The sequence below is a fragment of the Propithecus coquereli genome, unplaced genomic scaffold (genome assembly GCF_000956105.1).
Source record: "Propithecus coquereli isolate 6110/MARCELLA unplaced genomic scaffold, Pcoq_1.0 Scaffold247, whole genome shotgun sequence".
NCBI classification, from domain to species: domain Eukaryota; kingdom Metazoa; phylum Chordata; class Mammalia; order Primates; family Indriidae; genus Propithecus; species Propithecus coquereli.
Genome location: NW_012148030.1, coordinates 2,513,402 through 2,539,980, shown reverse-complemented (window position 1 = coordinate 2,539,980; position 26,579 = coordinate 2,513,402). Strand labels below are relative to the sequence as shown.

The 26,579-nt window shown below is 38.0% G+C and overlaps 1 protein-coding gene across 1 annotated transcript; it reads right to left on the bottom strand.

Annotated features, from left to right (window-relative positions):
• TNFRSF11B (tumor necrosis factor receptor superfamily, member 11b) lies at positions 1-26,579 on the bottom strand. Its single transcript, XM_012646555.1, has 5 exons — positions 26,167-26,579; positions 7,575-7,944; positions 3,696-3,887; positions 2,431-2,655; positions 1-665 (listed from the first exon to the last, which is right to left on the bottom strand). The coding sequence occupies exons 1-5, from the start codon at positions 26,194-26,196 to the stop codon at positions 277-279; spliced, it is 1,206 nt and encodes a 401-aa protein (XP_012502009.1). The 5' UTR covers positions 26,197-26,579; the 3' UTR covers positions 1-276.

Below are 26,579 nucleotides of genomic sequence, written 5' to 3'. Positions count from 1 at the left end.
ATTTCCAGTTGAATTACTGCAAGCAGTAATAAGGGAAAATATAGTCAGTAGATACTGGACCAGATCTGACACTTAAATTAACTATTAGGAGTTTATTGAACTTTCGGAGAGATGTTGGTTCTTTCTCCACATCATAGTTTCTTTTAGTGCCTTGTGGCAAAATTAGTCATTGGTGTCGAAAAAGAATCATTGTACCCCCTCAAGTGCCTGAGAAACAGTTCACTCATCCATACAATCTGGCCCATTGGGAGGAAACAGCCCAATGACTCTTTCAGGTTATAAGCAGCTTATTTTTACTGATTGGACCTGGTTCCCTATCATTTCTAAAAATAGCTTCTGATACAATTTGTACATCGTGAAGCTGTGAAGGAACCTGATGGTCTTTTTCAGACTCTGAGTGACAGTTTTGGGAAAGTGGTACGTCTTCAAGTGCTTCAGTGCGTGCATTAGGCCCTTCAGGGTGTCTTGGTCACCATTTTTTATTCTCCACAGGCTCAGCAGCTTCAAGATCTGCTCACTGGGTTTGCACGCCTTCCTTGTCTTTTCGATGTCTTCAGTTCCCACTTTCTTCCCTGGTAAGCTTTCCATCAAGCTGCGGAGCTGCTCGAAGGTGAGGTTTGCGTGCCCGAAGTGCCGCTGCACGCTGTCTTCACAGAGGCCAATATCTGCATAAAGCAAAAGCCCAAAAAAGCGCTCACATAACATATTCATCTAAGGCCATGATAAAACCAGCCTGAGGTGAAATATTCGCAATTTTATGTTAAGGGTAATATTTTATTTTCTTTTGTTGAGGGGGATGAAATGATACTAGTTATTTTTAAGAACCAAGATAAATATTATTTTGTGTTATAATAAGATAATATGCTACATATGCTTGGCATCCAGAAAAGCTTTGTGAGAAGCCCCTAATTTTGAAAATTAACACTAGAAAATTCCAGACACATCAGTCTCAGTTTTCTAAGAAAAGTTTGAGAAATTAAAACTATACCATTTCACGAAACAAAAATAAAGTATTCAAGTTAGCTACTTTGTAATATAAACTTTCATTAGTTGCTATCGACATAGGCACCATTTGACAAGTTAGTTGCTTTAACTATCTTTAATAAATACATACAGCATGAGAGGATTACCTCCATGAAGAAGCTATCTGAAAACCTGAAAATGTGAGGCCAAGGAACCGGAGGATACACACAGCCTAGATATTATTTCAATAATGAGCTAGGGTATAACCCTAAGGGGGAGTAACTAACGTTTCTATTAATGACATGAGTCATTTAGTATCTGTGAGCCCTAAGGCAAATCAGTTCATCTTTCTGGGGTGAAATATCCTCATTTATAAAATAGGGAATTTGGTCCCTTCCCATTCTAACAGTCTCGGACTCTCTATTTCTCTCTCGCTCTCTCTCTCTCTTTGCTTCAGGGCTAATTATATGTTCAAAGAATACTTTTGGTTTGCTGAAAACAGAACAAAAGTTTACTCTTTGCATAAGCAAAAGCATTCAACTGTCAAAGATGTTTGTCTCTAAAATCTGTTGCCTAGGTTTCAAATATTTGAGGTTTCTGGGTAGCATAGGACTACTCAGTCATTTAACTACTATTGAAGAGCAGAATGAATTTCTCTTTGGCACTGTCTGCATTATGAAGACCCTCCCTCGTTTTTTATGGCATGTCCTCCCAATGCTAACTGAAGTCGGAATTCTGTCCATCATATATCCTAAGGCTTACAGTCCACACGAGATGATGCTCACTTTTTCTCTTTGGATTCTCTTCCAACACACACGCACACACACAGTCTCTCTTTCTCTCTCTCTCGCTATTTTTAAAGGAGATTCTTTATAAACCTTTCAAGTACGTGAGTACTTTAACTAGCTTTTCCTATAAAAGGCTCAAACATTTTTCAGGCTTTATCTCATTAATCCTTACAACATATGTTATTAAATGACAATTTTAATATAGGCTATACTGTGAGGATTAACGAGAGTATATTTATAAGACACATAGAACCCCTCTGGAGAGAATTACCAAATAAATGCAACCTGGCTTCTTGGTGGAGATGCAAGGTAAGATCCAAAGTGGTTAAAGAACTTCTCCTTGGTAGCCCAATGAGGCTCCTAATAAAAGAGCTAAGGGATCTGCAAGCAGATTCCCTGAGATATAGTCCTGCATTTGAAATGCATTTCTCTTCTTTCAGAGTGTTCAATACATTTTACAAAGAAATTGGGGTGGGGGAGGGGTCAGAACCAAACCTTGTATAACTGCTTTAGGAATAACATTCACACTACCAGTTGGCGGAAACCTTTTCAGTCAAACAAGGATTCCAAAAGGGAAACATCATGCACACAACCAAACAGGCACATAATCTTGTTCCCGTTTTATGATAAACATGCATCTTTGATTTCTGATTAACTTCTTTATTTCAGATTAGCGTACCTTGGACGATCTTTTTGACTATGTCCTGATCTTTGTTTTGATGTTTCCATAACTTCAGCAGCTGGAAAGTTTGTTCCTGTGAGCTGTGTCGTCGTTTTATCCTCTCTACACTCTCTTTATTTACTTTGGTGCCAGGCAAATTGTCCACCAGGACACTTAGCCAATTGGGCGTAAACTTTGTAGGAACAGCAAACCTGAAGAATGCCTCCTCACACAGGGTGACATCTGGAGGAAAGTGGGAAAGCCAAGAAGACTTACTCAACAATTGGATTCCTGAAAGTTTACTGAACTTTAAATATTAAAGCCTCCATAGCAAAGTATCTGGCACAGTAAGTGCCCAACGAAAGACAAAAATAAAACTTAAAATGAATTAAAGAAAATGCTAAAGTCAGAAGTCATTCCCTTTCTCTCATTTCATTTATTAGATAAGAAAGGAAGAAGGCCAAATGACTTGTCTAAGATTATGATTACAGAGTGAAAAAATGTTGGAACTGGTTGGAATCATATATGTATATATCAATTCACATTCCCATGCTTCACACATTTCTATGTAGTCCAAAAAATGTTTGGAGAGAATCATGCTGGTCATGCCTTTGCTTGTTAAATGCAAAAACATGGCTTATCTTTGGTGTGATAAGTCCTTGAGCAAAAGTCTGAGATCAGTCTGGTGTTAGGAGTGACAAGATGAGAGCACACACTAACTGACATGGAGGGCATTCAGACAACATGAGCTTCGTGCTACTGACCCTCACCCAATAACCAGTTTAAGACAACTAGAGGAGCTTGGGGCTTCCACGCAATAGATGCACTAATACCACAGATAACAAAGTCAAGTATGGATTTTTAATTTGTCAATCAGCTTATGTCCTTTTGCTTCTCAGTTGGCAATTTATACTTTAGGTAATAGTACAGACATTCTCGAAAGTAGTAACAATATATACCTTAAATTCTACAATTTGGACTCTGCTAATTTGGCCTCCACAGCAAACTTGATACCGCCCTTTACCCATGGGTAAGATTTGATTTGAATGTGAAAGAAAGGGGAGAAACTCAGGCTTTCAGGTGTTATTTGTGAGATGACTTTTTGAGAGCTTCTGAGTTGTGCCTTAGCAACGATGCACAGAGAATAGTCTTAGCTGGTTAAGATGCAAGAAAGAGAAAATGTGAGTTTAACCAAGAATGTGGCCAGCGGCCCTTGTGTTCAACTCAGAGAGAGATAATACTATAAAATGGATCCAAATGTTGGTATTTTGGAATATAATTACCTATTTCACATTTTTGAGTTGATTCATTGTTTCCAGAACATATATTGTCATGTGTCGCATTTCCTTTCTGAGTTAGCAGGAGACCAAACGCACTGCAATTTGTGTGTTTTCTACAGGGTGCTTTAGATGACGTCTCATTTGAGAAGAACCCATCTGGACATCTTTTGCAAACTGTATTTCGCTCCGGGGTTCCTACAGAAAATACCAAGCAATTTAGTACCTTCTTCACAAATACATTCCCAGCAAATATCCTCTTAACACAGTTTTGGAAAGACTTCCCTTGGTTTTTACTGCTACTATTATGTTGAACAAAACTTTAGGCATTTTTCACTCTTCACATCGTTAGACAGAGACAACAAAACTTCTGCACTTATCTCCTTCAATAGGCTGCTCTCTTTGTATTACAAATGCAAGTTTGTTTTGCTGTTACCTACAAAATGCTCCTGAAATGTGAGAGGAGAGGAAAGAACGGTAGGATGTTCATTAGTCCTGGCGCTGCTCAAGTGGCAGTAAGGCCTTGTTGTCAATCATATTCTTCACACAATTATTCCTGGAAAATCATCAAGATAACTGCTGTGTGTCTGCTGTAATATCATTCTTCGAAATTAGTACCCACTGAATGCCACGTCGTTAAATTCCAATCAGTTCCTACTGAAGATCTTTCTTCCCTGAATCCTAATTGGGAAGCAACTCGTAAGTATGCTAACCTTGAGAAGTAAAAATTTACAACATTATAATAAACTTTTGAAGGTGGTAATAAAGTTGGCTGCTGACTCAAAAGCGTAAGCCTGCAGTTAAGCTACATAGTAAACGGAAGATGATATACCGTTTGCTTAAACTGTTTAAAAGAGCACAGTCGTTACAACTTCAGGAAGGGTGACTACAAGGGCATTTTATTTTATGGTGGAAAGATATTTGATAAATTTAGAGAAATCATTGGCAGTGAAATTTGAACCAGTCAACAAGTAAAGATGCTATTAAAAATAAATATCTTCAAAAACTTGACTGTATTAGGCATGGTTACATCACACATTACAGTGTATCTGGATATGAAAATATCTCCATCTAGTGTAAGCTAGTTGAACAGATTTAGATTTCAATATTCAGATGTAGATTTTACAGGCCAATTCTGGTATATGCAAGATAACTAACACAAAAGAGACAAATGAAAGCTAGAGAGTTATTAAATTTCATTTATTAAAAATTTCAACCTCCTACCTCATTGTATCTTTTACCAAAACCAGAAAAAAAAATGAGCAAAATGGATTGGTTCTCGTTTCATCTCCTGTCTCCTTCCTTTCTAAAGGGATAAATGATTCATTGACCTGTAAAAATGACAAAGGGCTGGCAGAAAAACAGAGGAGGAAAGGAAACTACAGCCTGAAACCTTCGCATATTAAATGTTATTTCCAGCCTTGCAGTGACATTATCTTAGGAATCACCAAAGGAAAGCAAAGAGGTTTTGTTTGTTTGTTTTTAGTACTTTCTTATTACATCCTACTCCTTAAAGAGGCTCCAACTCCACACCAAATTCTACAGTATCATAAGCAGAGGTTTTAGGCAAGGATTCCATGGCTTTCTTTCATTGCTAATTTATTAGAAATAAGCAACTTGCACATCTGGACCCACGTCTCTTTTTGCCAGCTGCCATATGTTCTGCAAAAAAAAGAATCCTGTCATTCTTCAGGTACATATTTGTGTGTCCTGGGTCTTCTCATGCATCCTAACAAGAAGGTCATAGGAACAAAACATTCTTGTAGGTAAGCTAGCCTTTAAAGTTCTTTAACAAAAGCAATCCAAGAATGATAGAACTAATGGTTCATCATATATTCAGAGGCTTTATCCAATGACCTTTCTGAACAGGACTTCCCTCTTTGTAACTGATAGAATTTTTTATTTAAAAAAAAATCTATCTAAGTAATGATTTTATCTTATTAATATCAGCGAAAATACAAAAATTATAACCTGGCATACAAAATGTGAAATATAATAATGATGGAGAAATTTGGCTTCATGGTTGAGAATTCACTAAGCCAAGGCCATGAGTAATTCCATAAGAATTATAGGGCTGAGTAACAGAATGAAGTAAATAAAATATGGAGAGGGGATAATCAGACTTCAAAACAGCAACAACAAAAAATGGTTATTAAGTACTTTTTAGAGTAACACTACATAGTCCTTCCTTCTCTTGGGGCTGGAAACCTCTTATTTTCCAAGAGGAACCACTGTGTGGGTTTTTAGGGAGGGAGAGGTAAATAAACCCCACTGTGGTGCCGCAGAATAAAATGTGTCCCTTTGTCCTAAGTCTTCTGGCTGCCTGCTTGCTTCATTCAACAAACAGATTTTCATGCCTATTTGGGAAAGATCCTTGTTATTTACATTGCTTTTCAAAATTTTCTCATTTCCAAGCAGCATAGTCCACACTTTATTTTTCTACATATACAACTTACTCAATGGAATTAACTGCATGTGTTTTTGTTGGATGGGCTTCCCTCCTACAGCTTGGCTTAGCTTTTGAAACCGAAGTATCATCCAATAAAAAGTAGGAAGTGTCACCAATCCCTTCCCGAAACACTCAGACGAGAGGCATTTGAAGAGACTCTCATGCAGTCTGCATCTTCTGTCATTAATTTTGTGATTCACTACTTATGAAACTAAATAGATTTCCATTTTTGAATGTTTCCTTTGTATGCCTTTAAACCTAAAGTATGTGTCATCTAATAATTTAGACTTTGTATATCACAGCTTTTGAACGTTAAAATAATTATAAATAAATAGCATCGATGAGCCCATGGTTCTTAATTAGAGGTGATTTTGCCATCCAGGGGATATTTGACGATGTCTGGAGATGTTTTGGTTGTCACATTTGGTGGGAGTGGAGGGTGGGGACTATTGGCATCTAGTCACTAGAGTCCAGGGATGCTGCTAAAAACTCTACAATGCACAAGACAGCTGCCCACAAAAAGGAATCAACCAGCCCAAAATGTCAGTAGTGCTGATGTTGAGATATACTGCTTCAAACTGAGTCATCAAAATCTATATTGATTGTTACTTCCTTGAGCTAACTAAGTGAATACTCTTAATTTTTCCAAGCCACAAGAAGTTACGTAATAGAATACACTGAAGTTTTATGAATGTGGTAGAAAAAAACTGTGGGTTGCAACTTTAAAAAATTCAGTGCACACAAGCTCTAACCTATGCTGTTCAAAATGCAAAAAGAGAAAGCACTTTGTTTATAGACAAGTGCTTACTCTTGGCTTGACAATCTGTTTTGTTTAAGATAAAGAAAAAGCTCGCTGAGGAGATGCAGCTATAGTCTTTATCCTCCCAGACACTCAGCTCCCGTGCTAAAGGGAGAACTAGCTTCGTTTTTAATAATGAAATGCATTTCCCCTAACCATTCTCATTTTTTAAATAATTAATTATAACTACTCATTGTTAGCCCTCCAGAGCCTCATTAATATCAGCGTAATTACTCTCTTGGTATCAATTAACATTTCTGATGTTTGTCAAAAAGCACTGCAGGTTGAAGCTGTCCATGCTGAAGTAAAACATAGAGGTATATATCAACTATCCGCAGTACAACTCTCAATATGTTCCTTCAAAAAGAGCAATCCATCACGCATCTCATTAGAGAGCAATTTGCTGCATTTGAGAGTTGTCACTAAATTGCCCTGCAGTGGCAAAGTATTCTTCTGAGAAATGGTCCTTTGGAAGCAATCCAGAAACATAGCACCTACCTAGCAGGTTCCATTACCTTTGCAATTTTCTAGCCTATAATATATGTCATCAGGACTAAAGTGTTCCTCTAAACTTTCACTACTCTCTGACTTTGCATGATCCTCATTAATTTTGCTGCACATTGAAGCTGATACGTACCAACTTGTACCACTCCAAATCCAGGCGGACAGCTCCTGTGCTTCAAGCAAAACTCTACCTCAAGGTAGTGCCCTTCCTTGCATTCACACACGCGGTTGTGGGTGCGACTGCACTCCTGCTTGACGTACTGCAGCTCCTTGCACACTGGGTTGCAGTACAGACACTCGTCACTGGTGTGCCAGCTGTCCGTGTAGTAGTGGTCAGGGCAAGGGGCACACACAGTCTTCCACCTCGTTGTACAGTGCTGTTTCAGGTAGGTGCCAGGAGGACATTTGTCACACATCAGCTGACGAGAGGTTTCTGGGTCATAATGAAGGTACTTGGGAGGAAAGGTGTCCTGGGTGGTCCATTTAATGGAGATATCCAGGAACTAGAAGGAGAAAGAAAAATAGTGGCATCATAGCATGAAAGGTCAGGTTGTTCTTGTGTGCAAAGGCATCATGAGACTCAAAAGTCCCTAATGCCGTAAGCCTAATGCCCTTCCTGCCTGCTGATCGAGATGCACCACAAATAAGTTCAGAAGCCACAATTTTTGCCTCCAGCAGCTTAATCTCAAAGACCAAGAATGCAGAAAACATATTAAGTAAATCCAGGCTCAAAGATGACTGAGTAGAAAGCTGATCGGAATAGAATTAGAAACACTTAGCTGCACCGCTAAATAACCATGGGACTTGAAAGACACTTTGTCTTCCTGGGTCTCAGGATTATCTCTAGGTTAGTGAGTTGTATGAACTGGTGGTTTTCAGAACAGCTACACCAAAATCACCTGGACTTTGTATTAAAAATGTAGATTCTTAGGATTCACACCCTTAAGTATACTTATTCCACTGGTGTGCGTTTGGGCCTGGAGACTTAAAAAAAAAGACGTCTTGCAGTGTTTCTGATACATTTGGTACATACTAAATAATTACAATTCCATTTATTCATTTGACAAACAGTTATTGAGCCCTTACTATGTGCCAGGCTCTGCCCTAAGCACTTGGGATACAGCCCTGAAAAAAACAGGCAAGAAACCCTGCCCTTGTAGAGTTTCCAGTACAATTGGAGGACGAAGAAAATATATACATTATAAATATATTATATGTCAGAAGATAAGTGTTGTTAAAAACTGAGCAGGTAAAGGAGATTGGAAACATGGAGGAGAGGGTGGTGAGATTATAACGTCCAAATGGGATGGCCATATTTGCCATATTTGGGATTAATGATATTTCTTTAAATTTTCCTATTCTAAGGCTTAATGACTGCAAACAAATAGTGAAGTAAAGAGTGGGCAGTATGTGAAGGTACGTGATACCAACAGCAGTTGTTCCTATCATTCATTCATTCATTCATAGAACAGATAAGTGCTCAATGCCTACTAGGCATCAAGCACCAGGAATGTGTTGTTGGGTGAGATGCAACCTCTGTTCCCACAAGCCTGCAATCCACTGAAAATATCTTAGAACTTTAAGGTGACATTTTCTCCAAAGGCCATATGCACCAGTAGTCTTGACTGTCATAGGTAAATGACATCTAAAAAATTAATTTAAATTAACTAATTAAATGACCACCTCTCTTCAGGTTAATTGGGATAAATTTCAAGAAGCATGCAGGGTTTCAGAAGTTTCCTTACACATCAGCAGAAGAGTTCTGTGCAGTAAGGGAAAGAGGATTTCACGGGCAGGGTGAGGATAGTTCCAACCGGGTATTCTGTCTTATAGTCTAGATCCCAAAAGGTCTTCCAGGGAACACTGAAGTAGTTTTTCACACTAATTACAGGAATCACACGCTCAGAAGCAGCAGTGTTATTTGTGTGTAGGGGATGGTTTGTTTGGTTTTTATTGCTTGTGTTTGGTACAGGGGTCAACATTGACTATTTTCAGGCTTTGGGGAGGTGGTAAACCAAACACAGTAATTTTTCCAAACTCTCCTTTTTGCAGAACTCAGGAAATCTCACAGGAACCCCTTGACCTGAAAAGAGCGTGCCAAGATAGAGAAACAGCACTCTCTTTTGAATTAGGGGTGGCAAAGATAAAGAAGAGCGTTTTTCATAAGAATTTGAGCATTTTAACCGAAGTATCTTCATCTACTTCTTACTCGAACATGGCAAGCATCTGGGCTGATGGGATAGAACATGAGTTGATAAACCAGAAGAAAAAAACAAAACATCTCACCCAGGGTCACAGAACTCTTAACAGAGACACTTTTCAAAAAGAAATGGTGCTATGATGTAAAGAACTCCCAACTAAAATTAAGCAGAGTACAGTGCAAAATCAGAGCTGCTTTGGTGGTCTTTTCAGGAAACCCTCTTGACCTGAGGGTTTCTAATGAAAGCATGATTTTGCATTTCCCTGGGGCGGCTTTATTGGCTCAGATGGAGTGGGTCCACATTAGGTGAAAGAAATGGACCAGTAGTGGCTGGAAGCTCTGGGTGAGTCTGAATCTTTCAGAAATAGATGGAACCTATTCATTCATTCAATACACATTCATTGAGCGTCCACTATGTACCAGCCATTGAAGAAGGGTGGACATAAAACAGAAATGATTCTTGCCTTCAAGAAGCTCACAGCTTAGTGAGGATGCAAACAGCAATTAAGTAAAGAAATAATTACTAAGAATGATCAATGTAATGAAAGAAATAAAGCAAGATTAAATGACTATGTTGCTCACTGGTCATTTGTATACATAACGGGACATCTTTCAAGGCTCCTTGTGTGAATTTGGCACAAATATTTCTAAATTTCTCAATGTTATCAAGGGAGGTTTTCCTGATTCAACTTGCAAAGACATATGAAAACAATGAGAAATATCTTTTTCTCTTGCTGTTCACTTACAATTTTCTGGAAAGCCACTTTTGAGGGTCTTGTTTGCTTTCAAGAGGCCTGGCTCTAGAGGGACTGCTCTTGAGCGGCACTGCTGTGTGAGCCATGTCCTGGTAGGTAGGAGTCTGGAGATTTTTCCTAGCTGAACTTCCCATTGTTCTCCCTTTCCTATTTCCAGGTGGTTCAGGTGTGCACATTTGTTGATCAGTGCTGACTCTTTTCTACCTTACCAAAAAGCGATGGGGATGAGATGGGAAAACTCAATGGGCAGAGCTTGCGTTCTTCACCAGAAGGAGCCATGTAAGTGTAGATATGACCAAGTATGCTGGTGCAATTTATATTTTTCTGGGTAATTGGACATAATATTGTTGGTTTCCCAAAACCATGCTTTGGAAACTTGTTGCCATTTCTTAGAGATATGAGTAAGTCGGGGTGAAAGGAATCCACAAAGAAAAAATAAATAAATAAGGTCGAGGTAAGGATTAGAGAGTATATTAGTGAAGGCAATTTCCTCTAAGCTACCACATAGAATAATCATATACATTTTTTAAAATTAGAAAGCCTTGAGGAACTACCAACTTGCTTCCAGCCTCTTTTTATTTGAAAATTTTCCACTTTGGTAAAAAGACAGAATTCTGTGTGGCCAAAATTGGATGTTTAGGTCTCAATCTTTGGTTAGCCTCAGTTCCCACACAGAATTTCTGGAATCAGTTACTGGACAGAGGATGGGCAAGATTAATAGAGTTCTTCATCTCAGGCTTTTCTCTTACTTTTTTCTACATTTCCTGGAAAAGTAATAAAAAAGAAGCCATATGACAGATCATCTTAACATTGGCTATAGCTCCTTTGCCAGATGATATTTAAAAGCTAATTACAGTTGAAAAATAAATTTCTGTATAAAATGCACTTTCCAAATAACCACAGATAAACATCTGCAAAAGCTAGGACACATGTATAGGTGTATCCACAGAAACCTAAAGTGCTTTCCATAGAAGAGGCCACTCTGTGTTTTTATGTTATATGCTTGACTTGTAAAAAAGAACCAAATAGATTTTTTTTCTTTATTTTTTATTTCATCCTCCTCCCCTTCCCTGTCTATCCATCACTTGGTGTAGACCACTTGTGCTTGAAGGAAATCTGAAAGTCCCCCAATCTCGTGCTTCCCACCAGTCCAGGATTTCTTCCTGAGGACCCCATGCCTCTTTTTTCAAAAGGACAATTAAGGTTCCATCTCAAAGAGCTTTGACCCTCTCCTTGCCTTCCATTATTAATGTTGGGCAGTGTTAAAGAATTTTCTATTTCAAGTCTAACCATCTTTCCTCATGTATCAAATGCTAGCAGACGATTGTAGTGGGTTAAGATGGTGGGTGGGTTGAATTAGTTGTTCTCAAATGCCTTTTCTAGCTCTACCATTGTACTAGTGTGTAGTTTAACAGTTTAATTAGCCAAAGAACTTGGAAACAAATGTCTTGCTCTAATCCCATTCATACTTCTTGCTCCCTTTTTACAGCAGAACTCTTTTTGCCAATCTCCACTTTTCAGACTCACCCATGCCTTCCATTCCCCTTGTAAAACTACCTGGTGCCCCAGAACCCTATTAGTTATGCCTTCACTCCAGCAAGCCACCTCACGTTTGATCCTACTAGTGGAACCGTATGCCTCACACAAGTCAGTTTTATGTTTGTTGCTGAATCTGTTTATACTAGTTGTACTAGTAACTATAATTGGGTTATTCAATTAAATGTTGTCTAAACCAACGAACATGGGTGTGAAAAAAAAGAATTATTTTTCTGTAAGAAAAAAATTGAATGCTTTGGGATGACTTGATAAAAAGAAAACCCCTTTCTTCCCCTCAAAATAAAACCCATAAAAACAATAAAAGAAACAACCTACTGCAGAATTTCAAGTAAGTGAGATAATTCTAAAAATAAAATGAGGAAAACACCTGGGAGGATTATATAATCAATTAGTTTCATAAATATCATTAGCATATTAACTGCCATGTGAGCTGTATTTAACTCATGCTAGTTTTGAGCCTGGGGCCTCGGGAAGCATATGTAACTCACATGTCTCTTCACCTTGGGAGCCATGAGAACTATTTTTCAAGTTGCATGTAATACAGAGAAAAGCAATATAAAATAACAAATCTTTCATTAAATTAGAAAGGATCATTTTGTTTTCGAAGTTTTTATTCTATTTTCATAATAAAACACCGTGGGGCCCCAGGGAAAATTTTTTTTTCCTAGTGTGGCAGTCAATGCGTTAAGTTCCAAAACTGAGTGGATGGGCAATACTTACAGGAAAGGGCTTTGGAGGAAAGACAGCATGACACTCTAGCCAGCAAACACAGACTCCAAAAATAGGCTTGGTCATATCTCAAAATACAGATAAATGAATGATTATTAAAAAATTTTAAGTCAAAATAAAATATTTAAATATATTTGTATAATTTTTAATATTAAATGTTCTAACTGATTTTATAATTAATCATCCAACTCTTGGTTTCAAACATACATAAGTTTCTAGTGATAATTCCCCATATTTAGGAATTAGGGAGCTATGGCAATGCTATATACAGGCAAAAAAGAAAAGATGAAGATGGAATTCTGTTTTGCCTATTCCATTAAAATATTCATGTATTAAATCTGCTCTGTGCCAGACAGTGCACTAATAAATAATGTGTATAATATTTTGGTTTGTACCTACTTTAGAATGTTTAGCCCTTAGTATTATCATTAATTCTCCACCAGCAAAAAAATGAGTCTTAGAATGTATAATTAACTTGACCCGTGTCATAGTAATTAGCGCAGACATAATAATTAGAGCATGTGTCATATAAAACATATTTTTTTTGGTCAAATCCTCTAACACTTACCAAATGTTTTCACTTATACTATTGCCTTATACATAGTCCAAAAGTAAGCCCTACAGTGATTATTTTTCATTCAGTCTCAAGGGCATAGTGTTAGAAGATCACCAACATTAGGACACCAACCAAAGCCTTCCTGAAGTCCAAAAGAACTGACTTTGACTTTTCTTTCTCTGTGCTAAGACTAGGTCTTGCCCAAAGCTACTGAGTTGAAAGTTTATTAGATGATAAGTGATTAGATTGGAGCATTCTAGTATGTTTCTTCCTAAAGAACAAAAGAATACACTTCCTCCAGCAAGTTTATTTTTGCATTATGCAATGCAGCCAATCCCATTACTGGGCTTGCTCTCTGGTATGCAGAACCATGAGTGACCCAGTGGGTTTCCATTTATGGAAAATTCATTAAAAGGAGCCCATGCAAAGCCCAAAATAACCACTTGGTTTGGGGAGTTCCTTTTGTGATCCTACGTCATGATCTTTGCTGCAAAGAACCATTTGAGGACTAGCCAGAGTTAGCTAAAACTTCTGGTCAGTTTGGAAACCATGCAATTTTACAGTTCATCTTGGCTAAGGGGAAAAAAATGAAAAACATCTAGAATATATATCATGGTGAGTTTCCTAAAGAACTCTTGTAGTATAAATTATTAAGATTATTATGAATAAACTATTTTTCTGTGAAGGTCAGTTTATTTGATTTTTTAATATTCTTATATTGTAGCTCCTTCCTCTTTTCCTCCATTCCTTAAATAATTCATTTATTCATTCAATCATCAAACACTTATTGAGACAATTACTATGCTCTGGAAATATGGCTAAATGACAGAGTTGAATAAGTTACAGGAGCATTCACCTAAATGTGCAGTCTGATGTAAAATACTCATAAATCACTGCAGAACAATTGGAAGCAGAAAAGAGAAGAAAGAAGACCACGCAAAGACTCAACAGAGAAGTAAGTTGGAAATTATGAGGAGCAGTGGTAATGGAGAAGGAAAAGAGGGATAGAAATAACATGTTGGCTGATTGCATTGGGAGGGGGTAGTTCTAGAAGCCCTGATTGAAGAGCATGCCCATGCATTCTAGCCAGTAGGTATGTGGTGCTGCTATTAATTACTGACAGCAGGAGGAGACGAAGTTAAGGAAAAATAGAATGAATTTGGTTTGGAACATCTTCCATCTATGAGACTAAGTGATGATGTTCAGGAGACAACTGGAAGTATGTATCGGGAACTCAGGACAGAAATGCAGCTGAAGACACAGGTTTCAGAGTTATGAGCATATAAATGGATTTAGAAGCAGAAAGAGTAAATACTATTAGTTACCCAAGGAAATTGGGTACAAGCAAAAAAAGACAAAAATGTTAACCCTTGGGATTTATAAACATTTGTGAGATGGGATGAAAAAGAGAAGGTAAAAAAATGGGGATATCATAGAGAATTTCAAGAAGGATGCTAAATGGGTAATGAAAAATAAGTTCTGAAAAGTGTATAGCTTGGCATTCAATCAATGAGAATCAACAAAAGCACTGTCAACTGGGAAACCTGCGTTTAGAATACGCACACCAGGATCCCAAACTCTGGTCGACCACTACCTTAGTAACCTTGGGAAGCTAGCTCACCTCTAAAATGAGAATAATCCTTAATTTACTTACCTGTGTAAAATTCTTATATTTCAAATCAGTGAAGGGACACAAATAAATTTGGTAAGAAATGAAGTTCCAGATAATCATGAGACATTATTATATATGCCAATTAAACAAGAGATGGAAGATGGGAGACATTTGGAATCAGACTCATTTCTGGAGACACATCAAAGTCTCTTGTTCAGTAGGAAGTTATACACCTAAAATATGCCATAAGTTGATTGTCTACTCTGTTCTTAACTGTGTCCAGAAAAAGCATCTCAGACTTGTTGATAAAATTAATTTCAGTACCTTCCCAGTTGGTGTCATTTTCTTGGTCTCGGTCAAATAATTCAAGGCAGTTCCTCGGCTTTGCTTAGAGGCTATGGTAGAAAAATATGTGTCTCTATATCCCTTAAATGCTTAGTGTGGTGTCTTACACATAGCAAGCATCAAATATGCCTAATTTAATTTTCTTCAATTCAATAGATATATTGATTACCTACTATGTGTCATTAGGATCATTGGAGTTATACAGACATCTACCATGATGTAAAGGATACATTTGCAAGGACAAGCACAAAGCCTGAAATTTTCTCATCTGTAAAATAATAGTAATGACAGAATTTGCCTAAAGGAAGGTATTTTGTAAAACATCTTTCCTCTTGCATGGTGTTTTGCATGTACCGTTTTATTTGTACTTAGCGGCCATTTTAAAGGTGAACATATGAAAAAAGCAGACAATTCATTTGAGAGGTTTAATCTATTGCCCCGAGTTCCCTGCCTGAGAGTCTACCACTGGCTTAATAATTTTCACAATAGCCAGTTGGTTGGCCAGGAATTATGTCTCTAGGTAAGGAAGTAAGGACAAACGAATTAAATCTTTTCATCTACACAGAACTGATTTGCTGCCAACAGCTTTCCTAGGCAAACAGGGGAGGGGGAACACAAACAATTATGATTTATTAGATGAGTCACTGGGCCAAATTCTATACTATTTTGCTTCCCTTGAGGCTGAAGAATTGTCTTCAGTTAAAACTTAATTTTAAATGTAATTTTTCTTCCCTTCAGGAATTTCCTTTAGCTGTTTGAAGATTTCAAGATTAATCAGCAATACCTTGTTTGTGTTGGGAATCAATCATAATTGTCAGGATGAATTTTCTTATGATGCTCTTGCTACTTCACAGGAGTTTTACAGACAATTAACACTTGACAGATTAACAAATAAAGGCAAAAGAAAAACTCTGAGAAAAAATAACTTGTAATCAGGCAAACACCTAAAACTTTTCAAAGAAAATATACAGATATCTCACATACTTTGGCTCCTAGGTATTAACATTTCTTCAATTGGGCTTCTGTTAATCACCTTATTTAAGAAACAACATTAATTCTGAAAACCAACTCAACAGCAGGGCTGGCTGAATTTTCCCTCGTAATTATTTCCATTCAAGCCTACCTGACAAGCACAAAGGCGGCATCACCACTTCAGGATTTTCTAGCTACAGCCCCTGGCATTTGGGGCTCAGACTCGGCGATACAGTTTAGTGTGCTGATATTTTTGGACATCAATTCTTAAGTGCCATTTTATTTCTATAGTGTTTCTCTTTGAAGATAATATATCTCTCATATCACCTTATGAATCCCTAATTACTAATGACCTGTATTAAAACTCAGTCAATATATGGCTAAGGGCAGCTGGTGAGAGAAACTTCGATATGAAAAGCCATGTGGTCATGAAATAGAACAGAAACTAGAAGTAGAAATGAAATAAAACAGCAACCAAATAAATATGTAGATTTTGCTGCATGTCTGTGATGTATAAGACATTCACATGCTGTTTGTTACACATCCCCTCCAACCACCTCTAAGGAGATATGATTATCCCCATTTTACAGATGAAGAAACTGAGTCTCAGAGACATTGAGCAACTTTTCAAAGGTCTCAGAGCCCGCACACATTCGAAATGGGATTCAAATGCTACTCTGTTTGTACCTTTAACAACTGACTCTTCCATCTGGGTATTTGCAGTTTTATGAAAAAGACAGACATATAAATGATAAACTGCAACACAACACAAAATTCACTAGGATCTATCATTTATTTAGCAATCAATCTATTTATCTATCTATCTCTGTCCATCCTGAACAGATTCTTCTCCCTGCCCTGGATGCAGTACTTCACACAGCCTCTCTGGAGGAGAGTCTTGTGAGGTTGAGCAACCAGCTGCACTTTATACCAAGCAGTAGCTGCTCAGGCATGTATTTCCTTGAATTTGTTCTCCTCCTTTTTTTGCTTTACTCATCATATGCTCACTCCTGCTTCCCCAGGATTGCATTTTCTAAGAAGATACTAAAACATAAGCTTTGTCTTATGCTCTGTTACCTAGGGAATCTGGGCTTAGACTCACGTCAGGACCAGAGTATTTAATTGCAAAAGAAAAAAATATATATGATAACCCCCTAGAGCTGAAGAAGGAGCTGAACGAAGCATGAAAAATATACTGGAATCACTTTACGTAAGGATTTGACCCTCACAACCCCCATTCTGGGCATTCTTAACCCTGGTAGAAAGCTCCGGGTTCCAGGCACCCAGAGAGGCTTTGATCTGATTGATGGGTATTTTCACAGGACTCAGCTACTAGATATAAACAATTATACAGCAGGAAAAACTTCTCAGTTGGGTAACCTCAGGGAAAATTACTTAACTTCTCTTAACCTCTGTTTCTTTGTCCATGAAAAGAGACACTAATCTCTGCACCATAGGATTTTTGTGAAAATGTATGAAATATTAGGTGTGACATCCATATATGGTACTTATTCCAAAAATGATTCGTGTCTTTCTGTCATATGACTTTCTCCTTTTGGCTTGGCTTAACAGGGTAGAAGTGGTCAATGAAGATGAGTGAACTTCTGCGAAGGAAGCGTCAGTTGGAAGTGCAAAAACATACCCATTTGGTACATAACAAGGTGTTTGATTTGGAGTCTGCTGTGAAGTATCCATTGACCTTCCCACTCTGCAGCCCAGCTAAGCCTTTATGTAATTTCAGTTGCCTAAATTTTGAATTCTCAGTAATAGAGAAAGAAAGATGGGGTCCTTCTTCATGAATTCTTCTAACAATAGCTTTGATGAAGGAGTTTCAACTGAGAATCCAAAATCATAGATTTTAGTTTTTAGTCTTTTGTGATCTATAAATGCTCTTGGCAGTTGCTGCCCCTCAATGATCAGATATAACTAGAGTTTGGCTACTGAAGCAGTCAGTACTGGTTGGGTTTCGTGCTGTGCCAACAAACAACTTCAAAATCTTAGTGGCTTAAACAAACAACAAAAATTTATTTCTCAGATATTCTACAGTCCCTAGTTGGTCTGCTGAAGGCTCTTAGTACTGTCCTCTGTCCAAGACCCAGGATGGAATAGCAATCTCTGAAACATCGCTGATTTGCCATGAAGGAGAAAAAGAGAAAACAAAACTTTGCATACATTGGCAATTAAGTGCTCTCCTTTGGAAGTGACTTATATCATTTTAGCTCACAAGTCACTGGACAGAACTATTCATATGCTCCCCACTTCATCTTCGCTGCGAGGTGACTGGGATGCACAATCCTACCAAGTTTCTGGAAGGGAGAAGCACTGAGAACCATTGGCAAAAAGCACTAACTACTAAACTATCCCTCAATAAACATTGCTTATACTTTCTGGTTGACGTTTATTTTAGCACAATCTAGTTGACTTTTTCCCCTTTTAGCTGGACATTAAAAGAAGAGATAGGAAATAGAAAGAGTGGGAGCAGAGGTCTTCTGTCTATCAGCCTGGTATATTATTCAAGTGTAATTGCTAATGGTCATGCCAACCTACCCATTATCATGCTTATTCTGCCTGAAGGTTTGACATTTATTCCAAAGAGCGGTGTGCAGTTGTCAAGTGCTTCCTTGTGAATACAAATTCAAAGAAAATTCTGCTCGGCGAGTCTAAGGAGATTGCTAGTGACCATAATTACACCTCTTCAGTAAGTCCTGAGGGAATGCCTTGGACCTGGCTTTTAACTAAATGGAATATGAAAAATACGCACATTAACAACTTCTATGCATACCAGCTAAAGACAAGAGGAAAATATTTTTTGGCTTAACAAAATAATTTGTGACCCTAAAATACATACCTACCTAAAACTAGGTAACATTTCAAAATCTGCTTCCTCTTGTGGTTTCGTTGACTTAAATAGAATCTCTTAGACATGAACCAGTGGGGCGGAAGAAACTTTGACAATGGCAACAAAATAGACTATTTTAAAACATTCCTATAGGGTAATTTTTTATAGATAAATAAGTATGCTTGATTTTTACATGTTTTGAGCAGGAAATAGTGCATAATCAATTTTTTTTTTTAAATTCAGACAACAAAAATTTAAAACTAAAGCATAATTTCCATACATTACCTGGTTCAACATCTCTATTTTACAGATGCATGAAGACGCAAAAACTAGAGTCACCCACTGGAGTGAGACTAAGGCAGGAATGAGAAATCAGTTCTTGTCTGCCATTAACATTGCACAGTATTATCACTGCGCCCCACAACTGCATTTCTAAATTACATTTTTTGTTGTTAGCGGTGGTGGTATTGATGTAAATTGATGGTGAGAACTTTTTTAAGAATAGGGTCCTGATATTGATATTTTCTAAGAATAAAATAAATCATTTTTTGAGCAAGAAAGTAATATTATATGGGAAAGGAACTGAGGTTTTTGGATCAAAGACCAGTGAAGAAAATCGAATTTACCAAAAATGGTTACAAAGCTTAGAAGAATCACTATCTTGTTGTAAATCTCAATTCATCTTGACACCTATTTTCCTATTTTATTGTTGATGATTTAAGAGGCTTTTATTGAAAATGCTGCTATGGTCTAGACTGAGTTGAAGTTAAAATCCTAAGTTATTCTTTTTATTTTTAAAGAAGATACCTTAAGGAAATTAAATAATATTTTCATAGTATTAAGATTATAATTCTAGAGAGATGCATTTTTTAAAAAAAATCACAATAAGAAGGTGATAAATCAAGGCCATAAATAGCACATTACTTTTTTGGAAAGGCTTTAGGAATGACATTTCATATCCTCTTGCATCTTCTATCCATTTATAGTCTGGTTGATTCAGGTGCTTCTGAGAAATTGGGGTGAAAAAAAATCTACCCAAGCACCTAGGAAATTATGTCAGCTTGTAGCTGGGAGGAACCATTTTAGTGTGTCTGTAGACTGCTCTGGCCTTGGAACATTGATTTAAAGAGGCCAGGTAAATGTGAGAGAGAGTAGGTACAACACAGTTTCTTACCTAATGTGTTGTAACACTATTCTTATCCCTTACAACTGTCTAAAAGAATTCTTTTTTTAGACTTTCTATGCTAGTTACCCCAAAATATTCTGTGGTAGTGAGTTCCAAAAACTAATTACATGTCACATAAAAATACTGTCCTTGTCTCTATTTCAAGTTGGCCATACCTCACTCTTTCTTCTTGCATAGATAGTTTACGGATGTTGCTAGGATTTCCGATTCACTAGTTCCTGCTATTGTGGGTTGCTAAGTTTTATTTTGATTTTTGTTTACTTTTCTAAACATGGCTGCTACTGCTGTTCATATTTGCATTTTGTTTACCAGACTATCAATATCAGAACTGTGTCTGTGGGTGGCTTCTTCCCTCTCTCCTCTCTTGCCATGTGAAGTCATCTGTCTTTACGTCTCTCAAAACCCTTTCTAGGCTGATGACCCAGGTATTTTTTTATCTACAGCGCAGTCTTCTCCTGTACTCAGAAATTTTTTTTTATATCTAAATGCCTACTTGACATATCTATTGGGACATTTTGCAAACATATAAAATGTATCAAACCAAAAATGAACAAATCATGTCCAAACCTAATACCATGTGTTCTGCCCTCAGTCCCTGTGTAATACCTGTGTTCATCACTCAGTAGGTAGCACAGAATCCAACCAGATGGGAAGGCTAGAAAGCTTGTCCTGCTGAGCTTAGATTACACCTTCAAGGATCAATATATGGATCTACTTCATTTTTGTTGCTTGCTTATGAATGGGCTTTCATGAAAATATAGATATAGACCTTTTTTGTAGAAATGTACAAATTTATTTAAAATATTGGTCAAGTAGGTAAGGTGTTATGTTTATATCTTGAAAGAGATAAAAGCCAATATTACAGTGTTAAATCTCTGGCAGTGAGCTAAATTCCATTGGAACATCCATGGAAATTGCTGGTAGATTATCCAACACCCTAGCACTGCAGTCCCCAACTCCCGGGGCACAGACCAGTATCAGTCCCTGGCCTGTTAGGAACAGGGTAGCACAGCAGGAGGTGAGTGGTGGGTGAGCAAGTGAAGCTTGATCTGTATTTACAGCCACTCCCCATGGCTCACATCACCACCTGAGCTCTGCCTCCTGTCAGATCAGTGACGGCATTAGATTCTCACAGGGGCGCGAATCCTATTGTAAACTGCACATGCGAGGGATTCTAGGTTGCGAGCTCCTTCTGAGAATCTAATGCGTGATGATCTGAGGTGGAGCTGAGGCAGTGATGCTAGTGTTGGCGGGCAGGTACAAATACAGATTATCATTAGCAAAGAGGTTTGACTGCACAACAAATGTAATGCGCTTAAATCATCCCAAAACCATGCTCCCCGCCCCAGTCTGTGGAAAAATTGTCTTCCATGAAACTCAACCCTGGTGCCAGAAAGGTTGGGGACCGCTGCCCTAGCAAATCTCACCATAGCACCTTTGACTCAGCAAACACTCATTTAGTGTCCAGCACCATGGAGACCTTGGACCTATACGTGAGGAAGATGAAAACCTGTGGTTGCAGAAAGTTCATACTTTGTTTGCCACAGAGGTAATGCTATCCTCCAGGAAAAGTTCTAGAAATCTGTGGGGTATTTCTATAGACACAAGGACTGTGTGCTGCTAGATATTCTGAACAATGAGGAATGATTCCGTGTCCCATACACGTTCAAATGTCCTACTGACAACTGATATGTATAATCTAAGTGAATAACCTATTTATTATTATCTGAGCCTAGATCAGATCCCCATTTTATATATACACAGTGTTTGTGCATGATTATTATACATACTGAATTTTTTAGGAATTTAGCAATGTAAAATTTGATAGAAGATTGAACTTTGTTCTGTTTAAAACTACTAAGATTCGTTCACCATTTCAGAAAGTCACAGCACCAAAGCCAACATTGATAAGGCTTTTGGGTCACCAGTGTTACCCATGTGCCCCAGCCTTTGCTCCCAGTGGTGTGTTCATGGCAATTCTAGCTAGCGTGTCATCACATTTTTGTGTCTTCTAGGTAAGCTTATTTTATTATAAATTATTTTCCTTTTATTACTCTTTTATAGTATAGTTATGCCAGTATATTGATTTTTTAAAATTATATGTGTAGGTAAAATATATGTACTCTGAATTTCATTTCAGGAGAGCAAGGAGGTTGTTACAAAGGATTTATTATAAAAGTGCATGGAAGATGTCTGCTATAATTGAGAACTACTGCCCTACAGGGTAAGACATACACATACACTGATAATTTTGGCATCTCTGCTCCATTGTAGCAACATAAAGACCAGCCAGGCATCATGAGCCAATGCCTTGAATAATACAAACATAAATTTATGAAAGACTACTCTATTTCTCTTCAATGTATTTCCCAGCTCTTTTTTTTTCTTTTTTCTACCTGCAAAGGAGAAACTCAAGCTAAAGGAAATGCTATTTGTTAATGAGATGCTAAAGAAAATGATGCTCTCAGAAGAAAGCTTTCACACAAAGGGAACATGCAGGCAGGGGGCTGAGGGTTGCTAACAGGAAAACCCAGCAGGCAAGTTAGAGGATAGGAGAGCAAAAGTATTTGAGTGTGCCTTTAGTGCCCCTTTGATACCATTGCCATAGCTTTCCTTCTAGAACTGGAGAAAGCATCTGGTACAGAATGCTTACTTCCCCAATCAATGGAATTTGACAACTGTGGTTTTAGCCTAAGAAGTAAAATTAAAAACCAGATTTGAAATTAGAAACTGTACTGAGGTTGCTAGGTGACCTAGGCCAAGAAGGTTGCTATGGACAGGAATCAGAATTGTTTGGATTGAGTATAGGTCAGATTTTCCTAGAAATTTCAGAGTATTCACTCTCTTTTTTTAAAAAAAAGGCCAGGCAAATACACAAAACTTAACCACTGGGGGGAGGGTAAGGAAACCAAAATAAACAACAAAACAACATAAAATCAGAAACCTCAAAGGACATTATCTAAAGGAGGACAGACAGATCAGGCAGCTGTCCGGAGAAAAAACACTTCCCCGCATACCCCTCACCCTGCCACTCCGGTTCCTGGCATTAGATCCTTAATTCAGAACTTAGCTTTGATGGATGGATCTGTCACTACATGATGGGAAGTTTCAGCCACCAGTTAAAATCTAGGCCAAAGCCAGGATGTTCTCAGTGCATTAGGTAATTCATGGGTAACCAGGAAAGAAATGACTTGGTGTTATTACTATCTCACCTTTCAGAGCAGGCTTTTGCTTAAGATATTAGTGAGCATTCCAGGAAAGCCCATTACTACTGCATTAGTACTAATCAGGATATACCACACCCAACCTCTTCACTGCTTGCCTTAGAATATCCAGTGCTCTCATGGACAGGATCTAGAATTCTACTTTACTACACAATTTTGCCTTCTCCCACTTCTTGGGTCCAGGACACCTTGATTTTATCTCCAACAATAAGACATCTTAGCCCTCTTTCAAGGTGATAACAGATGGCCATTTCTCCCTCCTCTACGTATCATCAGCATTTCATTTACATAATTTACTTGGCTCTAGATGGTCCTATAGTTATCTGTAAGCATAATGCTGGAAGCTACTGTTAATATGAAGCAGGAACTTTATGTGGTTATCTTGGATGCATGCATATCATTATTACCATTTCACAGAAGAGAAAACTAAACTTCAAGAGAGAAGTAACTTGGCCATAGTCATTTCTCCGGTTAGTGATGGTACTCACATTCTAATTTTGGTCCAGCTGATAACCACTGCACTGCAGCTTTCCTTGTAAGGTTTTGGAGGGCTGGATCTGTTATAGTCTCAAGTCACTCAGTACCCCCTTTTTTGTAACTCTAATTGTATACACAATTAGGCTGTGAGGTCCATGGGGACAGAGTGGTGTCTATCTTATTTTTCACTCCACCTCTGGTGCCTAGTGGCATTCCTGGTACAAAGTACTAAGTATCTGCAGTGCCTCCAGTTCCTGGAACTGCACCTCAGTGTTTACTGAAGGGCATTTGTACCCTTTATATGTAAGTACAAAGTGTCCATATCCAATCATTTATGAAACAAAGTCAATCTCAAAACTAAAGAAAGGGAAAGCAAAATCCTTCCTGTTTAAAGTATTTATTGTGTTCAAGACACATGTGAAGTCTTCTCTTCTGATAATGCTTATCACCTAAAATTAGTATCATATACATATGTATCTATCTTCTAATAGAGATCACATATAAAAACGTTAGTCTATGTATTACTCAGGAACACTTACTATTAGGAACATATATTATTTAGTGGAGATACTGAAATGTAAAAGCTTCTGATAGTATATTTATTATTGATTAAACCTTTGGAATAAATATGGCTAATAAGAACTGTGTCCCTATAGTGATAATTCATTAGCCCCAAACTAGAATGATTAAATCCAGTATGGTGTATTCATGCAATGGAATACTCTATAGCAATGAAAATGGATGAATCGTTGTACATTCAACAGTAGAGACGATTATCACAACAGACCTTTGAGTGAAAGAAGTCAGATGCAAGAAAGTGTATAAATATATAAAATTCCATTTACATAAAGTTCAAATTTAAGCAAAACTCATCTCTGGTGCTCAATTCAGAATATTGATTGCTTTGGCCATGGACAAAGCTTCTGGGATGCTGATAATGTATTTCTTGACCTCTGTGGTAGCTTACAAGTACTCACTTTGAGAAACTTCATTAGGCTTTTACAACTTGTGCAATTTTATGTGTCATATTTTAATAAAAGATCACTATTTTAAAAGTTCTTCATAGTATCTATATTGGTGGAGATATATATATACATATTTATACATACATATTTTTAAATATACTTATATGTGGACTCCTATCCACCCTTCCTTTTCTTTAGTGACATTACTATTTATCTGCTTATGTTTGTGTATCCCAGGAACTAAGTGGAAGACTACCTAGCCTTCCATTCACTGTTTGTGGGTTAGAGGTTGAAATTCAAACATTTACTCAAACACATCCAAAACACATATGTGGCTTAAATATGGATTTTCTTAGCCTTGCATGAATGTCTGATTCATATCTTGAAGTATTCCACACTCTAGTGACATAAAGGAAATAAGTCATTGGTCATAGAATAACTTACATACAAATCTTATTAACTTGATTGATCAAAACCTTAGCTAAAAAATGGAAGAAGCTAAGCTAAGTCACAGAGATTCTTTTCCAAATAACATTTTAAAAACAATTTTTAGCCCTATTTAGGGCCGAATTTCAATTATTTAGATATATTTTAGAACATAATTAACATTTCCCCACCAATATTTTCCACATTATGTTGAAGTTGAGAACTGTAATAACCCATTTCGATAGTAAAATTTTATTAAAATATATTGCACAGTTAAGAAGCGTGTGTGTGTGTGTGTGAGAGAGAGAGAGAGAGGGAAGGAGAGACAGAGAAAGAATTGTTTTTCTGGTGCCAATTATTCAAAATTTTCCATAATATTTGCATAAGTGAATCCAATAATCTATAATGTCATGTTCAATGCATCCAAACTGTATTCTAATAGTTTTTAAAAGACTGACATCTTCTTCCAACTTACTCTGAATCTAAGAGACCACTTCATTGCCAATAATAATAAAGTCCAAGTTCATTAAACAAAGATAGTATGAACTACAGGAAGGCGTTAATAATCTGAGATGAAGACAGTAAAAAAAAAAAAAGGATAAAATTCAAACAAAAAAAAGGTCTAGCTCTCCTCTCTCTCTCTCTCTCTCTTTTCTCCACAAACTCAGCAGGAACTTTGCAGTGCAAAGGGACACCCTAGGGGGAAGCACGCTAGAGCTTGAAAGAGGTTTCCTGTTCCAGCCTGACCCCAGATCTCTTCTGGGAGAGAGCGCGAGTTGCGCTTTCTCTGCATCAATCCTCTGGGAGGTCGGGAGACCAGGTGGCAGGCGGCCTCCCCAGGCGCGAGGCACCAGCTCCCGCGTCCCCTGCCCCGGGACTTACCAGGAGCGCGCAGCACAGCAACTTGTTCATTGTGGTCCCCGGAAACCTCAGGCGCTCGGAGGCGGCGGCGGCGACGGGGCGAGCACCACGGGTGCGTCTCCTCAGCCCGTGCACTCACGCGTTATATATAGCGTCCCGGCAACAGGAAGTATCGCCTGCCTTTGATCAGTCATTTTTCTATCCTGGACCAAACTTTGCACCTTTCTTTTTTAGGAACCTTGGGCGGGAGCAGCGGGGGGTGCAGAAAGCTCCACGGTTAACGCTTTCAGAGCCAGGGCGGAGAGGATCCCCGGAGGGGTGGGCGTGGGGGGCGGGCCGGGTGTGTCTGGCCCTGGGAGCCGGTGGGGGGAGCAGTGAAGCCACCGGGCTGCGGAACAAGGCGGCTGCTGTCTCCGCGGGGCTCTGAGGTTTCC

Coding starts and splice junctions, on each gene's coding strand:
- TNFRSF11B (XM_012646555.1), bottom strand. CDS start 26,196: ATGAACAAGTTGCTGTGCTGCGCGCTCCTG. Junction 3,888..7,574: donor ATTTGGAGTGGTACAAGTTG/GTACGTATCAGC, acceptor TATTTTCTGTAG/GAACCCCGGAGCGAAATACA. Junction 2,656..3,695: donor AACTCAAAAATGTGAAATAG/GTAATTATATTC, acceptor ACTTTCCTCCAG/ATGTCACCCTGTGTGAGGAG.